Source organism: Pagrus major, chromosome 24 (genome assembly GCF_040436345.1).
Source record: "Pagrus major chromosome 24, Pma_NU_1.0".
Classification (NCBI taxonomy): domain Eukaryota; kingdom Metazoa; phylum Chordata; class Actinopteri; order Spariformes; family Sparidae; genus Pagrus; species Pagrus major.
Genome location: NC_133238.1, coordinates 17,837,009 through 17,863,866, shown reverse-complemented (window position 1 = coordinate 17,863,866; position 26,858 = coordinate 17,837,009). Strand labels below are relative to the sequence as shown.

The following is a 26,858-nucleotide window of genomic DNA, read 5'->3' as shown; positions in this document are numbered from 1 at the left end:
GAAATGATAGTAACCAACTATTTAATTATTCATTAGATTAAACTCTTGGCATGAAGTCATTTCTGTGAAAGAAACCTACAATTTTTTAAAAGATTATTGTCTTGCTTATGTAAGCTAAGCTAAGCTAAGCTAGGCTAGTCATTAGCTAACATTGTAAGCTATATAAAGTGTCGTGTCATGTTTCATTTTGAGGGTCAAGGTTCATTCTGACCTCGGAAACAAACAATCTCACCACAAAAATCCATTTAGCATCTTTTCTGGAGCTTTCCATCACATCACTGAGGTGAAAATGGTCTACAAACTTCAAAACACTTTGAAAATTAAAAATCTGAATGTCTGTACTCGACAACTTTGATACCTCGTGAAGCTCATGTGATAAAAACGAGAGCTCCAGAACAGCTACTGAAAGGATGAAGTGTATGTATGGAAGAAAAAATAAAGAAAATATTAAAAATATAGAAGAGTTATATGTAAATTGTGTGGCAAAACAACATTTTTATAGACTGAATATTCTATATTTTGTATATTTAATAATAATTTTGCAAGGTTAGCTAAATAAGCTAATGTTAGTAATCTTGCAACTAGATACTGACCAGATTAAAATGCTGACAAACCTTTCATCTATTATAAATATTGCATTTTTAAAGGATTTTTTAAAATTACATTACAGGGAATTTAAAGTATGAGAGCTAAATAACAGCTACTAAATATACATAGTCATGGGGTTGTAACTAAGTAAATGTTCTGTCATATGGAGGAAATAATACATCTTTTATAGACTGAATACTACATTTTATAGTTATATATATATATGTTACAAGGCTAGCTAAATGTGCTAACATTAGTAATCTTGCAACAAGCTTTTTGTAAATATTCCAGTTGTTTTGTAGCAATTCAGACATGAAAAGATAAACTGTTTTACTTATTTGACATTAATAAATAAATATCATGCTGTTATGTAGCTATGCTAACACTAGTCATTAGTTGACATTACAGGCACTATAAAGTAATGAGAGCTACATAACAGCTGCTAAATGGATGCAGTAATGTGATTGTAACTGAGTAAATGTTGGAAGGAAAAATGTGCAAAATAAACATGTAAATTACATTACATGTAAATTCTTGCCAAACAAATCATATTTTTTATAAACAGAATATTAAAGATTTGGTGATTAATAAAGAATAATTTGCCTCAGTATGTAGTTCATTATATATATCTAATAATCTGTCCATTAAAAATACCTATTAGTGTGTTTTTGAGTCACATTTTCAGCCATTATTTAATCTTTATTCTTTTATTGCCAGGTGAAATATGCAGAATTTAACTTTCAGTGCTTGATCTTAAAAGTGTGATCTCATATTTGCTCACTAGAGGTCAGTGTGGATCAACAAACACTTGCTTGAGACTTGATTTAAACAAACTCAGTGACCCGGCTGAGTAGATGCGAGTGTGTGTGAAATAAGAAACGTGATCAGGAAACAGGGAGCAGAAAAACACGTTACACGCCAGGTTATTCAAGTAAGAGTGACCATGTTTTTAATATCTTAAACATCTGTGCAACATTGTTCAAAATGTTACATCACTGCATGACCTGTAATGTTTCACAATATTTACAAAAAAATGCTGCTTACATCAAACCATTAAAAAAAGTCCAAACAATCTCAAAATAATGGACTCTGACAAACTATCCCTAGCCCACATTAATGCAAAAAGAAAAAAATAAACAAGAGCAATCAAGTGCACATCATACTTCACGCAAGTCTATTTTTTGTAAAGTATATATTAGTGAGTAAATATATACTTAATTACAAGTTGAAAAAATAAAATACTGACAACGAAAGGGGTGGAAGAGGAAGATTCAAAGAGCAGAAAATAAAACTCACACTCACACCTCAACACACACACAATCACAGGCGGGAGGAGGGAAGAAAAAAAAAAATAGACTGCACATCTCAAACACAAAAATGCTTTGAACTCTTGACCACAAATAACATGAAACTGATATAACAGATCCATAACACATGGGTTCCCAACATGAGACGGGTTCCTGCATGTCATTGCACAAAAAACAGGGGTGGGGGGGGAAGGAGAGGCAGAATGAACTTTACCGAAAGAGCTCATGTGTTCGACACCCAACGTCACATTTTTTGAAAACGGCCGGAGGATTTCCTCGCCACAGATTACAGTAAAAACTCAACGTTGAGGTTCTCATAGCGTGCACACTGAAAACATAAGGACATTTTGATTTGTTTAAAAAATGTTTTTGAAGAGTTTTTAACTTTTCCAGGTTGTTAAACAGATATTTACCTTCAAATACTGATATTTTTGCTACAAATTCAACGTTTTCCAAAACGTCCTTGAGTTTTTCTGTGAACACGGCAACAAAGGGAAAAATAACGTTCTGTAAGAAGTGAGATGTCGTTAGAAAATACAGTACAACTCAAGTTTAAGGTTCCTAAAAGTGTGCACACGTGAACAAAGTAAGATCTGGTGAAATTGTTTACTTGGCTGTGATTCAGCTTTTGAGTTTGAGGCTCCTTCTTCGTCTTTGTGGATCTAAAGCTGCGGATTTAAAAGGTGCAATATGTAAAAATGTATAATTGCTGCTAACTCTGGCTGCCATTAGCTAGTTAGAGGTCTAGACTGGGAGATTGGATTGGTATTACAAGACAGAGTGGGTCCGGGCTAGCTGGTTTGCACGCTAACTTCAGTAGATATCTTTGCCAGAACATTAAACATGACATTTCTTCCCAGTGTGTTGATAATTTGTTATTTTTTTAATGTTTTAAACCAAAATTTGTACATATTGCATCTTTAAATGTAGTGTTTTAATGATTTATTGAGCGAAAAAGTACAGAATCTCTTCTGAAAGTTGTGTATTATTGGGATTTTCCTCGCTATAAAAGCAGAAAACTTTGAAAAGTTCAAGGAATTTGTGGCATTTTAGAGACATTTTGTCAACTCTAGCTACCATTAGCCAGTTAGCTAAATGAGTCGTGCAGTTACCAGTCCAGACTGGGAGTTGGGATTGGTATCAACAGACAGGATGGGTCGGGGTTAGCATGCTAACTTCAGTAGATATCTCTGCAACACATGTCCATAATGTCAAACTTGTTATTTCTTCCCAATGTGTTGATAGTTTAAGTCATTTTTTAAGATGTTTTCAACCAAAATTCTTACATATTGCACTTTAAATAGTGTTTTTGTATTTTACTGAGCGAGAAAGTAAAGAATCTCTTCACAGAGTCGTGTTTTATTGACTTTTCCTTGTAATGAATGCGAGTAATTCTGAAACGTTCAAGTATTTTGTGGCGTTTTAGTGTTTTATTGTTCATCAGATACTTTTATACGGGTTGAAATACTAATAAAATGAAATGTGAGCCTGGGTGTAACAGATGTAAAGAGGTAAAGCTACAAATAAATTACTACTTCGTGGCTCTTAGGTAATCTGGAGAAGAAGGTGAAGACGAGGAGACATTTTGGGAACAAGTTACAGTCCGAGCTGCTGAAGAAAAGGTGTCAAACAATCAAGAGATGCAGTGTTGATCTTCGCCATCGATTGGTATATTGCACTTGATAATTCTGTAGTGATTTCAGGTTGTTCTGATCCGGAGGAGCAGCTGCGAGCGAGTGAGTGTGAGTGTTTCAGTTTCCAATACTGTCGACTTTAAGACCGATCAAGTGATGATTTTGATAGATAAGTAGTGTTAAAAACTGCATTTATTAGCAACATAAACGCCCGTCTGCCTTCTCATGTGTGCATATTCATAAATAGTACGGTCTCGTAGGCTAGACTTTGACATTTTCTTTCCTTTAACTAAGAAATCCATGACACAACGTGTAACAAAAACAATCCTCACTGTAAAAGAAAGTGTTATCTGTAATGCTCACTTCTTAAATAAAAGGGAACATGACCTGTAATGGACTCTGGATACATGATCTATTCACTGTTAAAAAAAACAAACAAAAAAACATACATATACACATATAAGGCTTGAGTTCTCAACTCTTGGTAGTATTATTGCCATCTAGCATATTTGTAAAGCTTAAAATAAATATGGAGTACTGTACATAAATAATTTACATCAATAAGCAAAACAAAAACAAACAGAAAATAAACACAAGGCCCCTAAATGTGAGAAATGCTTTCATCGCTCTGGAGTTAGTGTTCCTCATGATAATCTAGACTCTCCTCTGAGGTTGGTTACTCTACCTAAAGCTATAGTTGTGGCAAAAAAACAAAAAACGACTACAGTCATGGAAAATTAAACATCACTGTACAAACGAGCACGAGAACATGATCACAACAACCCAATGACGTGACTCATCGATGCAGCCGGTTGGTTCGTGGCTGGAGCTGAAGGAAAAATCCACCTGAAAACACTCAGTAGTGATTTTGTGTTGCGTTCAGGGTCCGCTTTGTTCGCTCGGTGTTTTATAACTCGCCAATTGGATGAGACGCCGACACAAAGGAGCGGTCACGAGCGTCGTCAGCCGTTAAATTAATCACCTGCTGATCTGATAATCGATCTGAGCAGTTTTTTAAAAGGAAGGAAAAGTCTACATTCTGATTTCAGCTTCTTAAATGTGAATATTTTCTGGTTTCTTTCCTCGTCTGTCACAGTAAACTGAATATCTTTGGGTTGAGGACAAAACAAGAACATTTTCACAATTTTTGGACATTTTATTGGCCAAAGTTGGCTCATCGAGCTGAAATCTGATTATCGATCTGTTGATAATGTGCACTCGGTTTAAATTAACCAGGTTAGTACCGTGTATCTAAACGTACAGCTATTTTATCAATCAAGCTTCCATTATATCTATTAAAAGCCCAAAAACAGTGATTAAATATCATGAAATTTCATTTTTTTCTTTCTTTTTTTAACCAAATAGTCCAAAAGACAGATGAGATAAATGCTGCCAACCTTCACAATTTAGAAATTGGATCCACAGAATGTTTTTCAGCATTTTTTCTCAGTTTTTGCTTAAAAAATGACAAATTATTGGTCGATTATCAAATTAAGGGGGCTGCAACTGGTGATTATTTTCATAGTCAGTTAACCAGCTCTTTTTTGGATGAGTTGATGAACTGTTTAGTCTATGAAATGCCAAAAAAAGGTGAATACATTTCTTGATATTCCTTCACCCAAAGGATCAAAACAGAAATGTATTAAGCTGCAGCTAATGTAGAAGCTGGATCCAGAGGATGTTCAACACTTTTTCAGTGTCTTTTGCTTGAAAATGACACATTTCTGACCATCGACTATCAAAGTTTGATCTGAAAATGGTGGAAAATGTCTTGTTTTGTCATCAACCCAAAGATATTCAGTTTACTGTCATCGAGGAGGAAAGAAACCAGAAAATATTCCTATTTCAGAAGCTGGAATCAGAAAATTTTGACTTTCTTTTCCTAAAAAAATTCAAGTAAAGTAAGTAATTGTTTCCATCGTCTCCATCGAGCACCCTCGAGCCTCCATATCTGTCGCTTTTATGCAAAACTCCTGAAACTTAAGGAACCCAATGTGACATCTAACAGAGTAAAAGTGGCTGCAGGTGGATTTTTCCTTCTTCTATCGGCAGGTAACCAACTTCCTCCCGTCTGCCAGTTATGACGATTGGTAAATCCAAGACATTCACCTGCCAGCCTCACATCCAAACATCCAAACATCATGATTTTCCTGTCAGAGTGACGGCTGGAGCAGATGAAGATGTACCGACACTCTTCTCCTGCTTCGGGCGGGGGAAACATTGAACACTTTCTGCTGGTAAAGTTCATTCTGGTTTTTTTTTTTCATCATTTTCTCCCCAAATACAAATGAACACTGAAGCGACGTTCGTAATGGAGAACTCATATACTCATGCCTGTTCCACTGCTGTTCCCTTACAAAGAAACAAAACCGAAATAAAACAAAATAAAATAAAAAACAGCACGTCTTACAGTTCATCATATAAAAGCTTTAGGCTGTATTCTTATTTATCCTATGCATGCGGCCGTATGCAACCGCATTTCTGAATAGAAACCAAGACATTGGTACACTTCTGCTTTGTTTTGTACAATAAAAGATAAAATGTGCATTAGGTATGCTTGTACATGACATTGTACAATATTTACATACAATTCTTAATAGCATGAAATTTCAGGATTATCTATATACATATTGAAAATGTATCAGAAATATTTGGACTGTCTATTTTCTTAAATATGTAAGGTAATGCTTGTAGCTTTTTTTTGTTGGTTTTTACTATTTTATACTAGAAAAAAATAGTTAATTCAGTGAGCTGTAGACAAATTGCAACCGTTTTTGACGTTTTTCCTCTATTTTTTCTCGTTTTTTTTCTCTTCTACAGTTAAAACTGTATCGGTGATTGGATTTTCCAGCACCTTCTGTGGTCAGTCATTAAGTCAAGTTGATATCATGGAACGAGGATGTACCACTGAAGAGTCCATGTGTAGCACCTGTTAGAGAGCTCAGATCGCATCAAGGCTGAACGGACGAAGTCTCCGAAAGGCTTTGAGGACGTTCTTGGGCCGACACATTCAATGTTATCTGGATATCTTCCTCCTCTTAGGCTTCGGGAGCTTCACCTGACGATCCCTCGACGGGATCTGATGACAGACGGAGAGAAAAAAACGTTAACGACGGATTAAAAGTGAAACTTAATGAGAAGGAAAAAGGTGGAAATACTCACTGTGCCCGACATCTTATCCAGCTCACTCATGGCCTCGTGGATAGCAGCTTCCAAGTGATTATTCAGTTTCCCCGGTCTGTTGGACGACATTTACATTTTACATTACCTACAGTCACACAGGGACTCGACAGTTTTATAGCTTTAAGACATTTGGTTGCTGCAGGGAGAGAAACTTCAGGACATCATCTTAACCACTAGGTGTCAATGCTACCCAGGACAAACACCAACGATGATCATGAAACTGATCATTCATTAAACTCCTCACGCAGCAGTTTAGCGTCCCAGGTGCGTCAAGGTTGGGATTTCTCCACATGCTGACGAGTCATGTGTCCTTTTTTTGGCCTTTCCAAAAGCAAATAACTGAAGAGCAACAGTATAAAGACTGGCTTAAAGTCCAGAGTGTTTATCTGCTCTAACGTAAGCTCCAGAAGTTGGCAAGCTTGCCTAACTAGGTTACTGATCTACTATTTAATGTGGTTTAAAGTAGAAAATAAATATGTATATCTACTCCATACTCGATGTCCCCACAGTGTTGTGTGACAGGGTAGAATTTCGTCGTAACTATTTTGTTCGGTTTGATTTTTAATTTATTTTCTGGCCCAGAAAACCCTGAGTGACCTGAGATAAAGACCGAACCAGACCGGCGCCTCTACAGTCGACTCAGCGGTTAGACTGAACAGATTTAAAATGTTCATCTCATATTCTGAGATCTAATTTTAAAAGTGCTAACCCCAGACCGACCCTCTATTTGTATTTTTGAATTATTTAAAGAGTAGCTTTGCTAAAGCAATATGGCTGTTTCATTTCAGCTTGTTACAGACATTATTGTGCACTCGGCGCTGAAACTGTTCCAAGTTTAATTTGCACGATTTTGATGCCAACCTTCCAGTTTCTTTTGTAAAGAGGACTTTATACGACCAAACAGCATGAAAGATTATTCAAAGATATAATAAATCAAGCTTTTGTAGCAAGCGATGTGGAATGGAGCTCACTGTAAGCTGCCCTTGTATAGCAGATATAGCAGCAGTAACTAAGGGTGCTGAATAGGGTCAATAAAGGCAATAATATGAGCAAGACTGTAATGGTGGCGGGCAGGTTTACTTACTTCAGGCCTCTCTTGGCGGCTCGGTCAAGTGCCTCCAAGTCGTGAGTTAGTGTTTTTAGCTTCTCTGGCTCCACCTGGACGGAAACAGGAGAACACATCTGAGTACATTCAGGACTCAAAATTATAGTGAATTTGTTGTTCTGTCGACCAGAGTGTTTGGCAGTCGTCAGCAGCAGAACCTCTTCTATTCAGAAAGGCGGTTCTGGCAGGTAAAATGGTGATTTTGGAACCCATCTGCCACTATGGCCAGAGGACAGAAATGTTTGTTTCCTTCTGACTTTCTTCAGTGTTGCCACAGATTGGTTACAGTCAAATACAACTTATTCTGTCATCTTACACTGGAGGAAAACATTGCTGTAACCCAAGACTCTCCAAAACTTTTAACGTGGGAAGATTAAGTAAGGTTATTGAAAGCAGCTGTCAGTCTGCAGTCTCGTCTAGTCTGAAAATTTAAACTTGGCTGGTAAAACGACGACAGGTGGTCACAGACAGTCGCTCACCTTGGCCTGCTCCCGCAGCTGCATAGCAGCGCTGTGCACTTGTTCGTCCCCAGCCAGCTTGGCAGGCCAGGACGGGAAGCCCTTCAACTGGCCCCACACCAGCTCCCCCATATTGAAGGTCCTGGAGCGGTAATGAAGCAGCTCTGAGGAGGGCGAGTCCGGCTGCCGCAGGTCCTCCTCGCTGCTCAGGCTCTTAGTGTCCGACGGGCTGGGCGCCATGCCATTGAAGTGGCCGTTGTAGTGGCTGTAGTCTTTGGCTGTGGCCAGAGGTCCCTCCAGGCTCGTGGAGGAGCTGGGCGACTGGTCGTCCCCCGTCAGCTCCTGCCGAGGGGGGCCCAGGACTTCTCCGTAACCCCGGGTGGTAAAGTGAGGGGTGGCGCCGTTGATGTGGGCGCAGCGCTCCACCGTCTGCTCCAGACGCTCCTTGTAGTTCACGGGAGTCCGGCTGCAGTTGTTGAAGCGATAGCCGTCGTCGAGGAAGGCCTTGTCGTGGGACATGACCAGGACGTGGTCGTTGGACCCCTCAGTGGGGCAGGGTGGAGCCGGGGCCAGGCTGGCGGGTCGCTCCATGCAGGGACTACTCCTCACTTGTGTGGAGCACTCCAGGAACTCCTCACCACCCCAGGCGCTGTTGTTGCTGTGGCCGTCGAAGCCTCCTCCGTGCTGCGTCTCCCCGTCCCACTGCCCCCGCGGAGTCCCACGACCAGGAGAGCGGAAGTAGTCGTTGGCCTCGTGGCTGTCTGGCGTGCTCTTCCCTGGGTCCATGTTCTTCTGACCCCGACCCAGCCTCACCTGCCTCGGTCTGACCTGCTGCGGTAACGCCTCCACCTCCTGGTGCCCGTGCAGGACTGTGCTGACTGCTTTGGGGAGGTTGACGGGCTCCCCTATAGAGGCAGTGAAGGCACTCATGGCGCTGAGGGCGGGCACCGGACTCGCCTGTGTGGTCCCGCTCACTGTTGTCGTTATGGTGACGTGCATGCCCTTGCTGGCGGCGTCCACCACAGCTCTGTAGATGGCGTCCACCGACTCTGGGCCTCCGCCAGGGCCCCTGTCAGAGCCCGCTGGAAGCCCCTCGCCCTGTGGCTGTTGTCCCTCCCCGAACTGTGGGTGCGACAACATCCCCTGCTGTGGACACAACAGCAAGGTCACGACATGACGAACACTATTTATATGAAAGTTTCTGAAATAATAAAACGCAGCTCGTACCTGGTAGTTCTGGTAGAGGCAGGCCATGGAGCCAGCGTTAGCGTTGTTGCCGTCTGTGTAGGGTTGGTTGTCAGAGAAGTGCTGCTGTCCCTGGTAGGCTGGATGGGAGGCCACGCCCTGCTGCATGCCCTGGTGGACCTGCTGCTGGTACATCTGACCCCCGCCGGCGTTGACGTGTGGCTGCAGGCTCATACCACAGCCGAGGGAGGAGGGGTTTCCTGCAAAACCATCAGGACGTACAAGTCAGACAGATGTCAGTGCAGCAGCTCTGCACCACTAAATGATGGGAGCACAGTTTGAACTGTTCTCATCGGGCCACATACAAGGACTTTAAAGCTGTCAGTGATCCTTTTGCCTGGAAGGGCACAAGCTCTGATGTGTTAATGATCAGAATATGAGGTATTTCTTTCTCTGTGGTTTTCCAATAAGCTTAAATTCAAGGAGAATTCTATTACTATTGATTAGGTACCTGAGCAATTTGACTTTTCCAAGACCTTTAACAGTTATTGTGAGAAAATCGAACTACATCTCTCATATTTTACATTAGTTGGAGATCTGCAACGATTAATACGTACTTGTGAGCTATTAAATGGACCACAAACTATTTTGAAAATCAATTAATCCCTTTGAGAAGGAAAAAAGGTCAAAATTCTTCTGTTTTTTTTCCTCCTCTGTGACAGTAAACTGAGTATGTTTGGGTTGAGGACAAAACAAGACATTTGAGGACGTCATCTTGTTCGACATTTTTCAGCTTTTTCAGACATTTTATAGACCGAACAACGATTAATACTTTAATAATGATTTAATCAACGAGTAGCTCTAATTAGTAGGGTCACCAGTTTTTTTACCCCAAATCTGATGACATTAAATTAATAAATGCATAAAATAGAGAAATGCTGCAAATCTGGAACCACAGAATGTTTCACATTTTCTTCGCTGTTTTTGCTTGGAAAAATTCAAGATGATTGATTGAATATCAAAATAATAGGGGTGCAACTAACGATTACTTTCATTTTCTCAATTAATCAATGACGAATTTGGTCTATAAAATGTCTTGTTTTGTTCACAACCTGAAGATATTCAGTTTTACTGTCACAGAGGAAAGAAACCAGAGAATTTTCCTTAAAAATATGCTCAGACAGATTCATCAACTATTAAATTAATAGTAAACAACTCATCGATAAATCCCTGCAGCTGCCTGAAAACACTGGACACTTCTGACAGGATTTACAACCCAAGTGTGACTATTATGCAATCAGCAATATTATGCAAACTTCCAGAGGAACAACATAACTACAACTCTGGTACCAATATTTCTGTGGAGCACTTCACTGGAATTTAGAGCTTTTCTAATTTATGATACAAAGTGGAGACAGAAAAAGTTGCACAATAAAAACAATCTGTTGCTCTTCAAACTAACAGACGGACACGCTGCCAGATGCGCGCTGGAGACGGACTTGTTAGCAGAGCGCACAAGGACATGAGCATGTACAACACACATCAAGGCCACAGATGTATCAATGACTGAAGAGAGCGCCCAGCAGCAATGTTATGCAGACAAAGCCGAAGCAAATACAAAATCTCCGAGGCCTGACGCTCGCTCTGTGTGTGTGTGTGTGTGTGTGTGTGTGTGGACGAGTGGCGACTGGAGCAGCTGGTGCGATGCTACGTAGCTGAAGGGCAGCTGTGTGTGCTCTCCATTTTTTTCTCCTCTTTTCTTTCTTTCCCCCCTCTCTCCCTCTCTCTCTCCTCTCTTAACGCTGAGAGCCACGACTCGGCCAACCCCCCATATCCCTCCCCACATCCTCCGCTGCTGCTATGATATAGTGACGGCTGTTGCCGGGGGAGGTTGCCATGGGAACCGAGTGATGATTGGTGGTGCTGTCCACTGCCAGGAAGCTTGTTGGGGGAGCCGGGTGGGTGGATGAGGGGGGTTACGAGGGTCGGGTGGTGTGATTTTAGCCTGCTGGGGGATGGGGGGGCGGTCAGCTGGGTGGCAGGAGGTCTGGGGGGTGGTTTACAATGAACTTTGGGGTATTTGTGAGGGGGAGCACGCTAGCTGTCTAGAAACAGATGGTTAGAGGCTAATGCTAAAAAGCCACTTTCAAAGAGCTTCCAGTGCTCTTAAGATCCCTAACATGTCATCCAAATTAGCTTCAAGTATGAAGAGCCACTCAGAGGCAAAACATCTGCCATTTGGTGACAGAATATTCTTTTATCCCAGGAGACCGTGAGTACTTATGTGCTTTTGCCACCAGGGCCCCAAAACACTGAAAGGACCTTTTTATTATTTCATTGCACTGGTTTCGTTTTTATGTCAAAAAACACTGATGAGTTTTAGACCACCAGAGTCACTGCAATGCAATGTTTTGATGACGGGGTGAGAGCAGAAGACTTAAAGCCAAAAAAATGAAGTAACAAATATATTCATGAAATGGAGCTAAGTGAGCAAACTTCATCACAAGAAGCAGATGGCTGGCGTTTAATTTTAAGGTGATTAAAACAATTATCTGATTACAAACACACAATACCCCAACCAGGCAAATATTGGGAATTTATCAGTGAGAAAGGATTAGAAAAAAAAAAAAAATGGTAGAAACACACCGAATAAGAGACACTAAAAATGGCTAATTGACCACGGGCATTAACAACAGACATAAGCAACAGGAGGAGGCAACAGGTTGGAGTGTTAAACTCCATATGGTGTTTAGTCAGACGTGCCTGCATGTTGGTACAATTGTAATGAGATCTATAACTTCAGCCGTATCAGGCTTTCTTTCATTCACAATGAACTCCAGATGAAGGCCACAGCTTGGAAAAACAAGCAGGTAACCAATGAGTCGTTATTTTTTCTGTGTTTTTAGTTTAATATCAAATTACAAGTAGGATAGTGGCAAATCTGGGCCTATTTTAATGGATCGTATTGGCAGACTTGTTTTCCACGTTAAGAGACAGTCCTGACATTTAATTGGCTAAACCCCAGAAGAAGAAAAGGTAACAGCTGCCAGCTTGTTTATCTTCATAAGCCAGCGGCGGTCTTGATACAGCAGATTATCAGCTGTAGTTTCCCCAGTAAACACACCAACCTCTTCAGCTAGCAGCTGTGTCTCTAGGCTAGGCAGACTTCCCCTCCAAGGCAGGGTTTGCCATTGGGCAATCGAAAGGGCAGCCTGCCCTTCTGACACCCGACCTGTCCACTTTCTCTAGCCCAGAGACACTCCGGCAGCAAAGAGCGGCTTCGGATATAACCCATGAAGAGCAGCAGCAAGCCGGTTAATAGCAAGTGCCTCAGCTGAAGTAGTCAGTATGTTTACAGGGGAAACTAAAGTACCAACCGTAAGAAAACCAACACATAAACTACACATACTACACCTTTTGTGCCTGAGTAAATCTCTTAACACAGAAGCCCATTCATTCCTAAACCTAACCAAGTGAGGATGAAACAGCCCATCCTTTCAAGCATCAACTAATGAACAACTTCCAGTTAGTCCTGCCCAATTCTGGTTTTAGCCCCACCCAGTACGGACACAGATAATTCAGTTGGTTGAACAGATATCGATAATGGTGTACTCGCTCATCCCTAGTAAAAAATAAAACAACATATTTCAAATATGCTGATTAAAATGACCATTCCTCGAGACATTTTGAGAATATTAAAATTGTAAATGTCAAAACAACATTTCGTAACAACTGTTTTCCTGCCATCCCTACAGGACTGGCGACAAACCTCATAGGCTACCTCCTGACCTGCACAGGACCACCTGAATTTCAATGACTCGACGAAGGAGGAATACAGAAGAACTGGGCACCTGGTGATAAGAACAGGTGGCCTGCAGCAGACCTTGGTGATATCTCCCATTATAAACCATATGAAGACACACAGATGCACAATGAATACATAAACTCATAGACCAGGCCTCGCAGCAGGCAAGAAGGGGGAAAAAAACAAGATCTGGGCCTTTTCAGTGCTTTCAAAACACAAACACACACAAAAAAACATACAGTCACACACCAAGTCATTCACATGCACACAAATAAACAGAGGCACACACACTGTAATGCGCAAGTAGTCATAGACATGCACACACAGTCATTCAAACACACACACAGGCCTAAACCCTCATCAAAGGCTTCACTCTGGTCTCTATTCAGGGTCTATCGTTACTATAGCGACCAGCTAGCTGGGAGAAGCTCTTTAGAGCACCCTATCTGGGCTGCTTCCCTTAAAGCGTGATCCAGATCCCATTTCCATCTTCTTACACCATTGACTGATGCTAGCATACAAATAAAACAAAGAGAAACACTGGCTGACTGACAATTAGCCGGGCTTCCAAAGATGAGGGGGCCTGCTCATTAGCTCGGAGATACTGGAGGAGCCCGACTGTCTCGGCTCGGGGCCTATCACCTAAATCCTTTGGTTTTAGTTCACTCACAGCCATAGAAACCACATCTTCACCCAGCCATTAGCTTATCACGAGAAAGGGAGGGGGATGCACACTCGTTAACTGAACAGGATATCAGCACCATCACACAGCCAGAGGGAGGTCGCTTTGGACTGGAGTTTGTGTGCTGTCAGTCGTTGTGAAATGTCACCAAATAATTATTATCTTTTAGGATTTAATAACTGGAACCACTGGGGTTATTACAGTATCTGCTGAGCATTTAAATCTACCAGCTGAGTAGAAACACAGTGCAGGATTATTATTATTACTAATGATCTGAGTAGCTTTAAGATAATATGTTGGAAAAATAGTACAGTTACTAGTCACCATGATGAATGTAAGCAATGTCATGTTCACAGGAACTGGTATTGGTTGCCAATACTGACTTAATTTACTTATCGGATATCGGACTGATGTCACCGATCCACATACAAATCCAGAATCAATAGTCTGATTGATTAATTGCCAATTTGCCAAAAATGTAATGCTGTACACTACAGCCCGACTAATACTGGATTTTTGAGGCTGATACCAATACAGATATTACAGATTCAAACTTACATCAACAAAATATATACACAAACATAATTTTTTTTGCCATGTTCTCTGATATGAGGTTATCGAACACTGGAGGCAGTAATTGAGGATTGTAATATTAAGAAATTAATCTTTTTTGCATCTTTTTCAGCATTGTGTTCTGTTAAAAAATAAAATAAAAATCATATTGGCACATATAGGGCAACATTTACACCAATATTGCTATCTGTGATAGGACGATATTAGCTGATAATATCAATCAGGATCTACTGCGCACTTGAGTTTTTTAATTGATTTGTTTTTTTAAATTTCAGTACAATTGTTTTATGTGAGGCCTTCTTAATAACCTACAATTCAAATAAATTGCTCTGGAATACATACACATTTTTTGCCTTTTTAATATGAAGTTTACTACAGCCTCTGTACTCAACTGAGTAACAGCATTTTTCAGTTTTTCATACTTCTCTCTACATATCATGCAGTTACAGAGCAGAGCTGGTGTCTCACCTGTATCAGAGATGGTCTGTGTACAGTTTCCATCACCACCTCCATGTGGCATCACCACCATGTTAGTCCGCCCCATACCATGAAGGAGGGTCTGCTGTGAGGGGTGAGGGCCGGGGTGGGACAGCGGTGGGGGGTTAGTGTTGGGGCGTCCCAGCGGCATGCCATCAGGACCCACTGGTCCACCTCCTGGCCCCATAGGCCCACAGTTACTCATGGAGGAGGCCTGCATCTGGGCCATCATGTCAGGGAACTGGCTTGGACGAGAGCCCAGATGGCCCCCAGAGTTGTCCATGTTCTGGCAGTGCTGCATGGCATCTCCTGGACCCCGCAGCCTCTGCTGAGCAAGAAGGTTCTGCTGAGGGCCACCGGGGACCATACCTGTGCTGTCGTTGTAGTGCAGCTGTGTGGCTCCTTGAGGACCAGGCCCTGGACCGGGACTGAGACCTGGACGATGGCTGTTCCCAGCCATGTTGTGGGAGCTTTGGCAGCTCATGGACTGGAGGAGCTGGGCCATGGAGGTGTTTGGGGGAAGGTTTCCGAGTCGACCCACTTTCCGCAGCTGCTCAGTTGCACTGGGCCCCTGCATGTGGGGTCCTCCCATGCCTCGTTTGTTAAGCATGTTGTAGACCATGTTGTTACTGGTGTCGTGGTTTACAGCAGCACTGCCTGACGACTGCCTCCGTTTGCGCATGGGGTCCCTCTGCTGGGCCATGAGCTTGTCTCTCAGAGCCGCCCGACCGCTCTGGCCCTCAGGAGTGTTGAGCAGCATGGTGGAGTTTGGCGGGAGCATTGGATTTAAAGTGCTGTGTCCTTCCATGCCTCGAGGGCCGCTCATAGATCCAGGGTGCCCGCCACCTCCTCCATTACCTCCTCCACCTGCCCCCATGCCTGCCATCCCAACACCACCACCAGCAATGCCAGCAGTGCTGTTGCCAGCAGCGACAAGTTTGTTTTGATTTGCTAGCTGTGCTTTGGCTGCGGCTGACAAGAGACTGCTGGCGGGGAAGGAAGCGGCATTCTGTTGGTTGAGGATCTGATTGAGGGGCATCCCCAGGAGTCCTGGGTGGCCCTTCTGGGAAGCGCTGGGGGTTGCCAGAGAAGAGGATGACGAGGAGGAAGAAGTGGGTGAGTACATGGGGTTGCTGTGCTGCTGGGTGCCAATCGAGTTTCCCATCCCTGGCAACAGCTGGGAGTCTTTGTACTGGTGGTGTGGGTCAGTTTTGATGGTGGAGGGGCTGGAGGGCATGGCTGGCTTGGGAGATCCCATAGCCGACCTGGGGGAGCGAGGAGGGACCTTCATGGTGCCACATGGGGCCTGGTGCCCCGAGGGCATTGCAAAGTTCCCGTGGTCAGAGGAGGTGGAGGACGAGCGTGAGCGATGAGGGGAGGCCTCCATTCTCCCAATGGCAGGCCCGGCCATGTGGACAGGGGAGGTGACAGGGGAGGGGGACATAGACGAAGCTGGACCACCCTGTTGAGTCCTTTGAATATGGCCGCCATGCCCCACAGGCCCAGGCTTCACTGTGGGTAAAGGTAAGTTGCTTGGCAAAGGAACAATGGCGGGAGGGGGTATGTTTACATTCATCATTTGTACCTGAGAGTGGATGTTAGGCTGGAAGTTAGAGGGGTTTGGGGTGTTGTTGGGGGGCTGGCTGACTGGCTTGTGGGGGATGGGGTCCAGGATGCCTAAGGGGTCTTTTTCAGAGGTCAACTGCCTTTTCTGAAGGGCACAGGATGGTGGTATGGATGAAGGTGGTACGGGATGCACAGGGGGTTGTGTTTTATGGTGAAACGCTGCACGGGGCATATCCATACCAGGGGGGAAGTTGCCCCGTGGCATGTTCATGTTCATGACAGGGCTTTTGGCAGTGGCCGTCGGGGAGAGGGGCGTGCTAGTCCTCCCTGTCATGGCGCAGGATGGCTGGCCCACAGGGGAGCCATGAAGCATTACGCTGGGTGGGGAAAGAGGCGTCCTAGTGTTCCCATGGATGGAGGCTGAGCCAGGACTGCCAGCTCCTGGAAACCCACAAGGATTGGTCCTTGGAAAGCCCTCAGGGCTGCCTAGAGTGTCTGCACTGGGAGACTGTGAGCCATCTCCATACAGCTTAGCACTGGAGGGAGGTGGGCTCAGCATGCCTCCATACCCAACCCGGTAAGGGGATTTGGGGCCTGGCTCCCCACTGCCCAGCCTCTGCGGCCTGGGGTACCCAGAGTAGAGCTCTGGCTGCTGGGCTCCACCCATCTCCTGGGGTGGATACAGCCTCTGCTGCTGCCCAGCTGCCATCATCATCTTGAACGGATTCTTGCAGTCCGGGCCGACAGCATTGGGCAGGCCATCGTGGGGTTTAGTCCTTATTGCTCGTTGAGTCGTGGAATGCGTAGTGACCACAGATGATGTACCTTGAGGCAAAACAGAGTACAATTAAGTTAAATCGATAGCAAAACCTTGGACAAAATTTTAGACAGGGAAGGAAAGTCATTGTCATCCTGGCCAGAGTGGCAGATGAACCTTTAAAACGACTACATAGTTAAGATGAGGGACACCGTCAAACTAAACATTTTTGATTTTTGAAAGATAAAACTGGATTTACATGTTCGCGTACCTCCCCCTGGACTGGTGAGTGTCAGAGGTGGGTGCGTCTCCATGCTCTTGTGCAGCGTGGCCACAGCCAGAAGCTTCCTCTTGTGAATGCAGAGCTTGGTAACATCTTCATCTGCTTTCACGTCCTCCGCCGTCCTCTGCTTGACGGCTGCCCCTGGGTCGAAGTTGAACACCTGAGGGGAAAGACAGATAGTCATGTTTTAGTTTTGGTCAAAGAGGTGATTTTTAAATGCGACTTCAGTGCAATTTTGTTTTTGAATCCGTGACTATGTGTCAATACACAAGACTCCTTCATTCACATTTCTAACATCATTTTCTGTCGAGAGAAGACAATTTAAGGGGAAAGTGAAAAACAGAAGGAGAATGTTTTGGGTCAAAACATAAATAATCGAGCAGAGTATTCAACATTTTCATCTTGATAATGGTCTGACCCGACCGACATGGTATGTTGGGGACAAATTTAGCTTCAAGAAGGATAATCGGTTGGATTACCCCATGTAATGTGATACAGCAGACGCCTCACAACACCCCGACATTTGTAGCTTGGCGGAAGTGGTGAGCTTGAATTCATTTCATACATGCTGAGCATATGGAATGGGAAGTGAGTTACTCTGGTTTGAGAGCCTCCTCTGGACATTTTTATACCATTCCCCACTGTGAAAACTGGCCACAATTGGAGTTCATTGACATAAATTCAAGCTGCTACCGTGCTCCGTGAAGGACGAAACTACAAACTTTTACAGCAACCTTTCAAGCTGAAAGAGGTGACTTTTTGATACTCAAAAGACCATCTCAACAAAAACAAAGGCATCACGATAACAATTGCCTGTCAGAAGTTGTTTTCACCTTGGTTTGACTAGTGTGACACCATTTCCTCCTCACAGACATGTTTACTTCCTCCTCATTCCTCCTTCTATCCACTTTCCCTCTGTCCGAGCTGCGGTAACGAATGTCAAACAAGTAATGTGTCCTATCTTGAGGCCAGGACACGCCAAGCTCTGAATTAAAATATCATGTAGTCTGAAGAGGCCATTTAGCTAACACTCATTCTCACTGCAAGTGCAAATCTGTGATAAATGGAGAAGTTCCAGATCAACAACCACAACATCTGCTCAAGACGGCTGTCAGTTTTTACAAGCCATTACCAGAAGGAGCAAACAGTTAAATGGCATTTAATTCTGGTAAAATAAATTAAATGTTAAAATTAATAAACCTTGAAATTGTATGAGACTTCGGGAATGTCAAATTAAACGTTTTCCCATGTGAGGTCACAAGGAGTCATGGGAACCTGTATTTTCACTGGTGTTTTGGGGAAAATTATAAAATGAGTAACCCCATGTGACTAATGACTAAGTATAAGATACAGAGATGGCCGTAAGAGACTACAAGGGGTTATATCAAACAAAATCTTGTATTTAGCATATCGAATAAATGTTTTGATTAATCCAAGAGGGGTGGTACTTTTTGTTGAACTCTGGGATCTTTGTTTTTGATTAATTTTATTTGAACTAACCTGCAAAAAGCCAATAGGACAAAATCAAGCAGTTGTTGTAAAATCTAATTTGAAAATGTAAATGATAATTCATCTGTATTTTTATACTTGCTGCTGCTATTATGATTTGATGTTGCTGTTGACTTGTCATGTCCTTCAAGCTGCTATTTTGACCCTGTCTCACTGGCAAGACATTTTAATCTCAGTGTGACTTCCTAACAACAAACAAACGTTATATTTAAAGGCAGATGCGATAGAACGACGATGGCATTGCCATCAACTTGTTTAAAACAAGAATCTAGTCTGATTTTGACCTGAAAAACAAAAAGTTGAACTGAATTCTGTATTAAAAGATCATGACTCTTGTTGCTAGTCAATAATGACTTCAATAGATCAATCAAACATGTGGCATTGATTGAAATTCAAGTAAGTAAAAAACCCTGCACAACCAAGCATTCAATGTCTTTTACTTCTCCTGCAAGAATAATTGTGAGGAAATGTACTAAAGAAACAATAAATCTTGAAGTTACACCTGCGTCTCCAAACAGCAGCGACAGGATCAGACACAAGACTCCCCAAACGGAAACAAAATCCTGTTTGACGTCATCTCCTACTGCACGCTTGAAACGATATGTGGTTCACCTCCTTTTCCTTTTTGTCTTCACTTTTTACCTTATAGTGAACAGCTGATGAATACAGTTTAATATAAAATGATGATCAAGACCTCACCACATCATGTAAGAACTAATAAGAACTGAGAGTTTTTAGTCCGTCTGTTTGGACAACAGCTTTTTTATTTCATCAGCAGATTGGGACTTCCATCTTCTGGAGGCAGCTGTAAAAATCTTTTCCCCTGCTGCCGCGTTTTAAATGAATCAAGACAAAAAATTACCTTGTGGAGGATGAGTGGGCACTCCAGGCCGCATTTGCAGGTTCCATCTGTCAGCAGGTAGGTCTTCACCTGCTCCAAGCTGGACAGCAACGAGCCACTGGGACTGCACACAGAAAACAACCACATTAGAGGGGAGGCTGCACAAAAACTCCTTCTGTGGTATTTTATGTTGCAGCACTCATTTGCATTGTCTGAAATGAGTTTATGCACATCCTTCCATATTTTAGGACTGAAGCTTTTGCATTTAACTGAACATTTTTATGCGGAAATATCACAAAGGTGCAGCTCTACCACCGCAAATTTATTCCTGACTCAGAAGAAGAAAAGGAGCCGTTGCACACTGAAATGCTCCGCTGACAGACACACAAATGATTTTTTTAGGTGGGTTAGCAGCTCCTTCAGGCAGGTTTCGCTGCAGGTTTGCAACCATGAAATCAAACAGAAAAATCCTCCCACTCCATAGTGATACACCAAAGTGGGATTCTTCCATCTATGTGAATTAAAAACAAAGATTTAAAAAGGGCCAATGAAGGAGGAGGAGCCTGTATCATACTGTCTCGTCCAGTTTGGCAATATTTTATTATTTCAATATGCAGACCGTAGCTGGTAAATCTAACTGTCAGCTCGGACATTAGGCCAAAAATAAAACCAATTTAGTTCATTTTCAGCTACAGCAATCATCAGAGGAAAAACAAATTTGACAAGGAGCCTTGAGCCTTGACAAGGAGCTAACATTACCACCAGTTAGACAAGTTGTAAAGTAACGCTAACATTAAGGGCTGTGTACATCAGTTAAAACGGTCAGGGTCAGCGTGGGGGATGTCTGATAGACCCGGCAACTTGAATCTGACGTTAAAGATCAAAGTAAGCCCTCTACGGATATCAAGCACCATCAACCAATATCGTTCTTGTTAAATATTAGTTTATCTAATGGTGGGAAGATTTCCTTACCTTGGCATCCCTCTCCCTAAAACTCTATAAATCAGGAGTATCGACAATGTCTTTAGCAGCTCATGGCTGCAGAGATGCTGTTTAAACGCATGATGACACGTGTCCACAGGGACGTTTTTGGACACAAGGGCTCACGATACTTCCCTTTGGTTTTGGACGCTTGGATCAGCACAGGCTACTGCGCAAACATTTCATGGCTGCACCTGATTAGATGAATGCCACTTGTGGGCTGTCTACTCTGGGACTTCAAAGCAGACCAACATTGTGGCTTGTGATTACATAAACAATAATTGGAAAGCGTGGAAATGACGCATCCTGTGGACACATAACATGAGAAAGGAGAGGGGAGTTCGTGCCTTAAAAGCTGAAAAATATCAAGTGAAACATTTCAAACTTGCCACGAATGTAAGAAGAAGAGCATGTACCATACCGGTGCTTAGAGCGGTCAAAAAAGGACAAGGGAGTCGCACTTAAGCAAACCTCTCTCACATTTTATACACCAAAACAAGACAACATTATAAACACGAATCATCTGCTAAATAATCATGATCTTAGTGACCAAAACAGTTTTGATTTTAACCATAATCAAGCAGCCCTAGTTGAAAGCTGCTGTGAAAAATATCTACTGTGAGGATCTACAGTCGCACATCCCTGAAGCAAAAGCACACTTCCAATGTTGGAGAACGTGAGCAAATACAAGTGAGCGGTGACAGTATCAGGCCACGGTCACAGAAGTAGACAGGATTCTTTCCAACACCCAAAATAAACCTGACACCAGCCAACTGCTTTAGTTCATTGTGGCTGGTAAACACACGTGCTGGTGTTCATATTCTGGGGAGGACACCAACTTCCAGTCCTCATGGCACGATGAGTGCTGAAGGATCCAACTCATTAGACGAAGTCCCTGTTGCACCAGCTGAGTGGATTCTGTAAACGAATGACTTCAAGAGTGACGAATGACTTGAAGAGATGGTTACTGGAAGGAGGCGACGGGCTTGTGAAATCCGGTGATCACATTCAAAATCGACCAGACTTTGGTTTCATTTTCACGTCCAAGCAAACATGTGGGCTGCAGTTAACCTGTGCCAAGGGATCCCTTATTGTAAACAGCAGCCTCCCGAGTAGATTTTTGTTTTACTCGAGTTACATTTATGATATTCTTGATATTCCAAATAAATTGTAGTTGATGTAATAAAACCCAGAAATCCTCCCCCTGAAATCAAATCAACCAAACTGTGGCTCAAAAGTTGAGGTCTAAACAGAAACATGGATTTGGAGAATCGTTATGCACCTCTCGAAGAATCGCTCTGAGTTAAACTGTTGAGAGCTGAATATCTTATCCAATATCTTTTGAATTTCAGACTGTTGTTGGGACATCAAAATGATGAAAAGTGAAAAGTAAGTAAGGGGATACAAAGACAGTTCATTTTAACAAGCCGTTTTGGACATTTCAGACAGTATTTCCATGTTTATCTGCCAAAAAACACATTTTTTCCCCCATTTTCTGACATTTTATAGACCAGAACTAATCAATTAGACAATAAAATAACTTACAGATTAAACATCAATGAAATGAATCTTTAGTCGAAGCCCTTAATATTCTTGGATATTTCCTTAGGCCCTGGAAAAATCTGACGATTACAGTCTTCTGACATCTGCGGACTAAATAATGAATCAATCAAGAAAATAACTAGCATATTTCTAGACAAGTTTGATGGACTCGTTGCTGAATTTGTCTTACCTTACGTATATGACCACACCGCTGTGCTCCGCCTTGCGCTGCCAGCCAATGGGGACCTGGACAGGGACGGCCTGCCTCTCATCTCCCGCCTCACAGTCCTTTCCGCCATTCATTGCTCCACTGGTTTTACGCTCGACACCTCAGAGGTATATATATCAGACATCAACCAGCGTCTTCGCAATGCACGTCATGTTCGTCTTCCAAAGCCGTGGTGGTGGTGGTGGAGGAGGAGGGAGGGTTGTGGAGAAGGGTAGAGCTGCTTGAACGTGGGAATCTGCTCTCAGGTGGAGCTGATGGGGTGGGTGGGTGGTCGGGTAGGGTGAGGCGAGCTCACGGCAGACCCTACCCTTTGAGCTGCTTCATGACGACGATGCTGAACGGTGCATGGACTTCCATTACTGCATCTTGTCATTCAGAGCCATCTGACTCGGGAAGATGCCGGCTGAAGAAGTCGAGTCAGGAGTCGGAGCGCGCCGCGCTTTCACAGGAAAGTCTTTTATTATTAATACGTGACCATTTGTCTTCTGCTGCCCAGGATACAGTCCCTCAGTCGGACGAGTTGAGTGAGTTCAACATATTGGATCCCAAACGCAGTTGGGTAGTGGTATTCCCATGGTTCCTGTCAGGGGAGAACAGAGGGGGAATTAACTTTAGTTTTTCATCGTAAATTAAATCTGTTCTGGGCGTTTACAGTATGAAAGCATTGACCAATTGTTAATATGAAATTTTTAATTTGCAACAGATTATTTCCATTATCCTATTAACAGGAAAAATGCTAAATTATTGTTGTAAAAGGATCCTAAAAATCAGAAAAACATCGTCAGAGCGCCAGTGTTTGGTTTGTCCTTTCTGGGCTACTGTAGAAACATGTTGTGCTCCGTGGAAGAGGACCTGCTTCCTCTGTAGATATAAAAGGCTCATTCAGAGCTAACATAAACATAAAGCTTCTTATATTCAGGTGATCATACACTAAGGAAAACATTATAATTCTACCAAAATTCAACACACTGGACCTTTGTGTCATTTTTTCAAGCAGAAATGTCAAACATTGTCCCGTTCAAGCGTCTTAAATGAGAAGATGTTCTGCTTTTCTTCGTCATTCATGAGAGCAAATGAAAAGTCTTTGGGCAGCGATTTAAAGACTCGATTTTAAAATGTTCTCACTTTTTTTATAGGTTCAGAGATTAATCAGTTAATTGTTAAAAATAATTGGCAGCTTAACGAGAGACTAAAATAATCATTAGTGGCAGGCCTGATCTAGAGTGCAATGTTTTTACAATACACTAAAACCTCAGGACCGGACCGGGCTTTATGTGGCCGACACAGCCAAAATAAAAGGATGTCACTGCATACGACATCGAGGATGCTTCTCATCTCATGCTACTAATATTGCAGGTTTAAAATCAAACGTCCATCATCAAAATATGACGTAACGACATAGAAAACATTTAATTTTCACGCTGCTATATTGCCAGTTCTCCCCTCCTGTCTCAGAGAGTGAATCCAAACACTAGTTGAAGCCCATCAAAGCTGGTAAACGGAGCTGAATTTCAGTATGTGAGTGATAGAGCTCCATGCAAAGCCTCCTCTCAGCCGCCGGTGCTGCTGACTCATAACTGCCCTGTGAGCTGCTGAGACCAAACCCAGTGACACCAGCACAGAAGGAAGGGGAGGTACAGAGGGTAGTGCAACCCGTGGCACAGTAAAAACAAGGCGGCACATAAACGTATGCTGTTTATCTGGAAATGCGCAGCAGCGACAGTCGCACCTCATCATCCTCAGGAGAGGTGCGTCGCGTCCTATCAGACAAACCGCCACGTCGTTAAAATCTCATTTCCCTGAACTCCGTGTTTGGAAAATGCAGAGGTAACAGAGAAAACATAATTGCGATTGTTGTCTTCACATGTGAGGAAAGAAATTAATTATTTTTCCAACAGAAGCTTAGTGCAGGGGTGCTGCTAGAGGAGTGTTTAACCTCCATTCTTAAAGGTTTCGATCTGGTATTTCGTCTTTTTTTCTTTGCTCGAATCAGAAAGAGAAAGACATTCTGATTAAATATTACATAGGTGCCTGGGCTGAATGTTTTATCTTAACCTTTGGCAAAGCAACACCCCCTAAATCAGCCACCTCGCTAACGTGAAAGCACAAATTTAGATCTCAACTCTCTCCCCCACCATTTCCTCTCAGGAGCTGCCGTATCCAAATTACATACGGTACCTGCTAATGTGTAACCTTTCCCTGCAGGCTGATCATTTTGAAGATTACGTTTTTGGCCTTTTCCCTTTTTATTGTTCGTCGCAACAAGAACGAGACAGACGGACGGGGAGAGAGGACGGAGAGGAGCAGAGAGGTGGTCCAGCTCAGGACACTGCGAGATCAAAATGTTCCCGAAACACAGCGTGAATTCGGTTATTACTGCGCTGGGAACATCTTAAGATGGATTTGTATCTTCAGATGAAGATGGACCAGTTAAAACTGTATTTTTGGCTGAGCATTAATGGCTTACGACAGCTTTGGAGCCAACACACGTAGCTTCTGTGGCTACGCTATGGCTGAAGTATGACTCCTCAAAAATATAACTACATGTCGGGGCAATGGCGGGCACCTCGTGGGGGGGACATGAACTGTGATTCGTTGGTTATGCCGGTGGAGATTTCTGATCATAAAAACAACATTTAAGAAAGTTGAAGACAGAGTCAGTAGTATTCATCTTTGCAGGAACACGCATCGAGAAAAGCCATCTCCACTGCAAGCCCTCACATGAACGAAGCTCTTTACAAAAACATAAATCGATATTGGCCCATCACAGATCAGATCAGATCAGTATCAGCAGATATATAGTCCGATATGTTTAGATTACATATCTTTGGGACAACTGTTTGATAACCACATTTGGGGATCATTGCAAAAAAAAATTGTGTATATCGAGCGATATATTGATCAAATATTTTACCCCTTAATATCTGTAGTGACATCGGCACCAAAAATCGAGTATCAGTCGGGCTCTAAAAACTTTTACTGTGGGGAGTTCATCAAAAACACAACACGCTTTGATCACTCGTGACAAAAATCTGAAGGGGGCATTAACGAGTTAGGTCTCAAAACCTAATTCGTAAGTCTTGGACTTAGAAATAAAACAAAGACATTGGTTACGGGTGAACTCTATCTACAGTTGATGGATTTTTTTTGGCAGCTTTAGACGAGCGAAAGCTGATCGGGATACAAGTTATTACTTTCGTGCACAGTGACTATACTTGAACTCGACTCAGATGAAGTGTCTGACTGAAGCTTTTAAAGAAACACCAAGAATAAACATTACATTTCAAGGCTTCAAGACGAAGTGGTACTCTGCTGTTAAGTCCGTGTGATATGCAGAACTGTGCGTGGTGATCGTTTGGTCAAGAGCTTTTATAATATTTACTGGAGGTTTCTCTTGACGTGAACGCAACAGATTACTTCTCACGGCAAATCTGAAGACGCATCGTGCTCAGACTTTACAAAAAGCTTTCACAAAAAGCAACCGTGGATCATGTATGAGCCTGACGATACCCGTGACGGTTACACTTGTCAATTGAGTGATTTCACTGATCAGCGATTGATCAAGCTGCAACAAGAGGAAAGAAAAAGACTTGCCCCAGATTTGGGCTCAGAAATAAACATGGAAATGAACTCTGAATTTAATCCTATAATTAAATGTTCCCCAATGTCCTCAGCTTGTGCTGTTGTTGTCATTACTGTTGTGCCATCACAAATGATTTTGGAGAGCAATGCCCTTAATAAATGACAAGGAGAGGAACATAGAGTCACTGCAGAGACACTGACGTCGGCGATTTGACTGAAAAAATGGTGTGTTGTACATTTTGTGCCACCTTGGAAAGTGAATCTGACCTATTTCAAAAGGTGAAAGTTGATAACTAAAACAAAATCTTAATTATTTCCCATTTCCTCCCCCCAAACATAGCTCTGAAAACATATTTTAGGGGGTTTAAAGAACAAGTTTTGGCACAGACTGCCTTGCATGTGATGGGAATTCAACACAGTTTGGACTCAATCCAGCTGCAAACTTCATTGCGAACGAGACGTAAATACAGGAGACTCGCGTCAATGCAGTCCGAGAAAGAAGGAAAAAAATGTTTTATATAAGAAATCACATCTAAATGACAAGTGGAAGCACAGCCAAAGGTTGAGTAAC

General features: G+C 42.7%; 1 protein-coding gene across 3 annotated transcripts; it reads right to left on the bottom strand.

Annotated features, from left to right (window-relative positions):
- Positions 1-1,511: 1,511 nt before the first annotated feature.
- Positions 1,512-23,414, bottom strand: mbd5 (methyl-CpG binding domain protein 5). 3 transcript variants are annotated; one of them, XM_073462194.1, is made up of 9 exons: positions 22,667-23,414; positions 19,975-20,077; positions 17,580-17,763; positions 14,989-17,388; positions 9,503-9,720; positions 8,297-9,421; positions 7,797-7,870; positions 6,692-6,767; positions 1,512-6,608 (listed from the first exon to the last, which is right to left on the bottom strand). In XM_073462194.1, the coding sequence occupies exons 1-9, from the start codon at positions 22,777-22,779 to the stop codon at positions 6,546-6,548; spliced, it is 4,356 nt and encodes a 1,451-aa protein (XP_073318295.1). In that variant the 5' UTR covers positions 22,780-23,414; the 3' UTR covers positions 1,512-6,545. The 3 variants fall into 3 exon arrangements, with proteins under 3 accessions (XP_073318295.1, XP_073318296.1, XP_073318297.1); XM_073462195.1 differs by having other exon boundaries at positions 8,297-9,418; XM_073462196.1 differs by having other exon boundaries at positions 17,592-17,763.
- Positions 23,415-26,858: the final 3,444 nt, after the last annotated feature.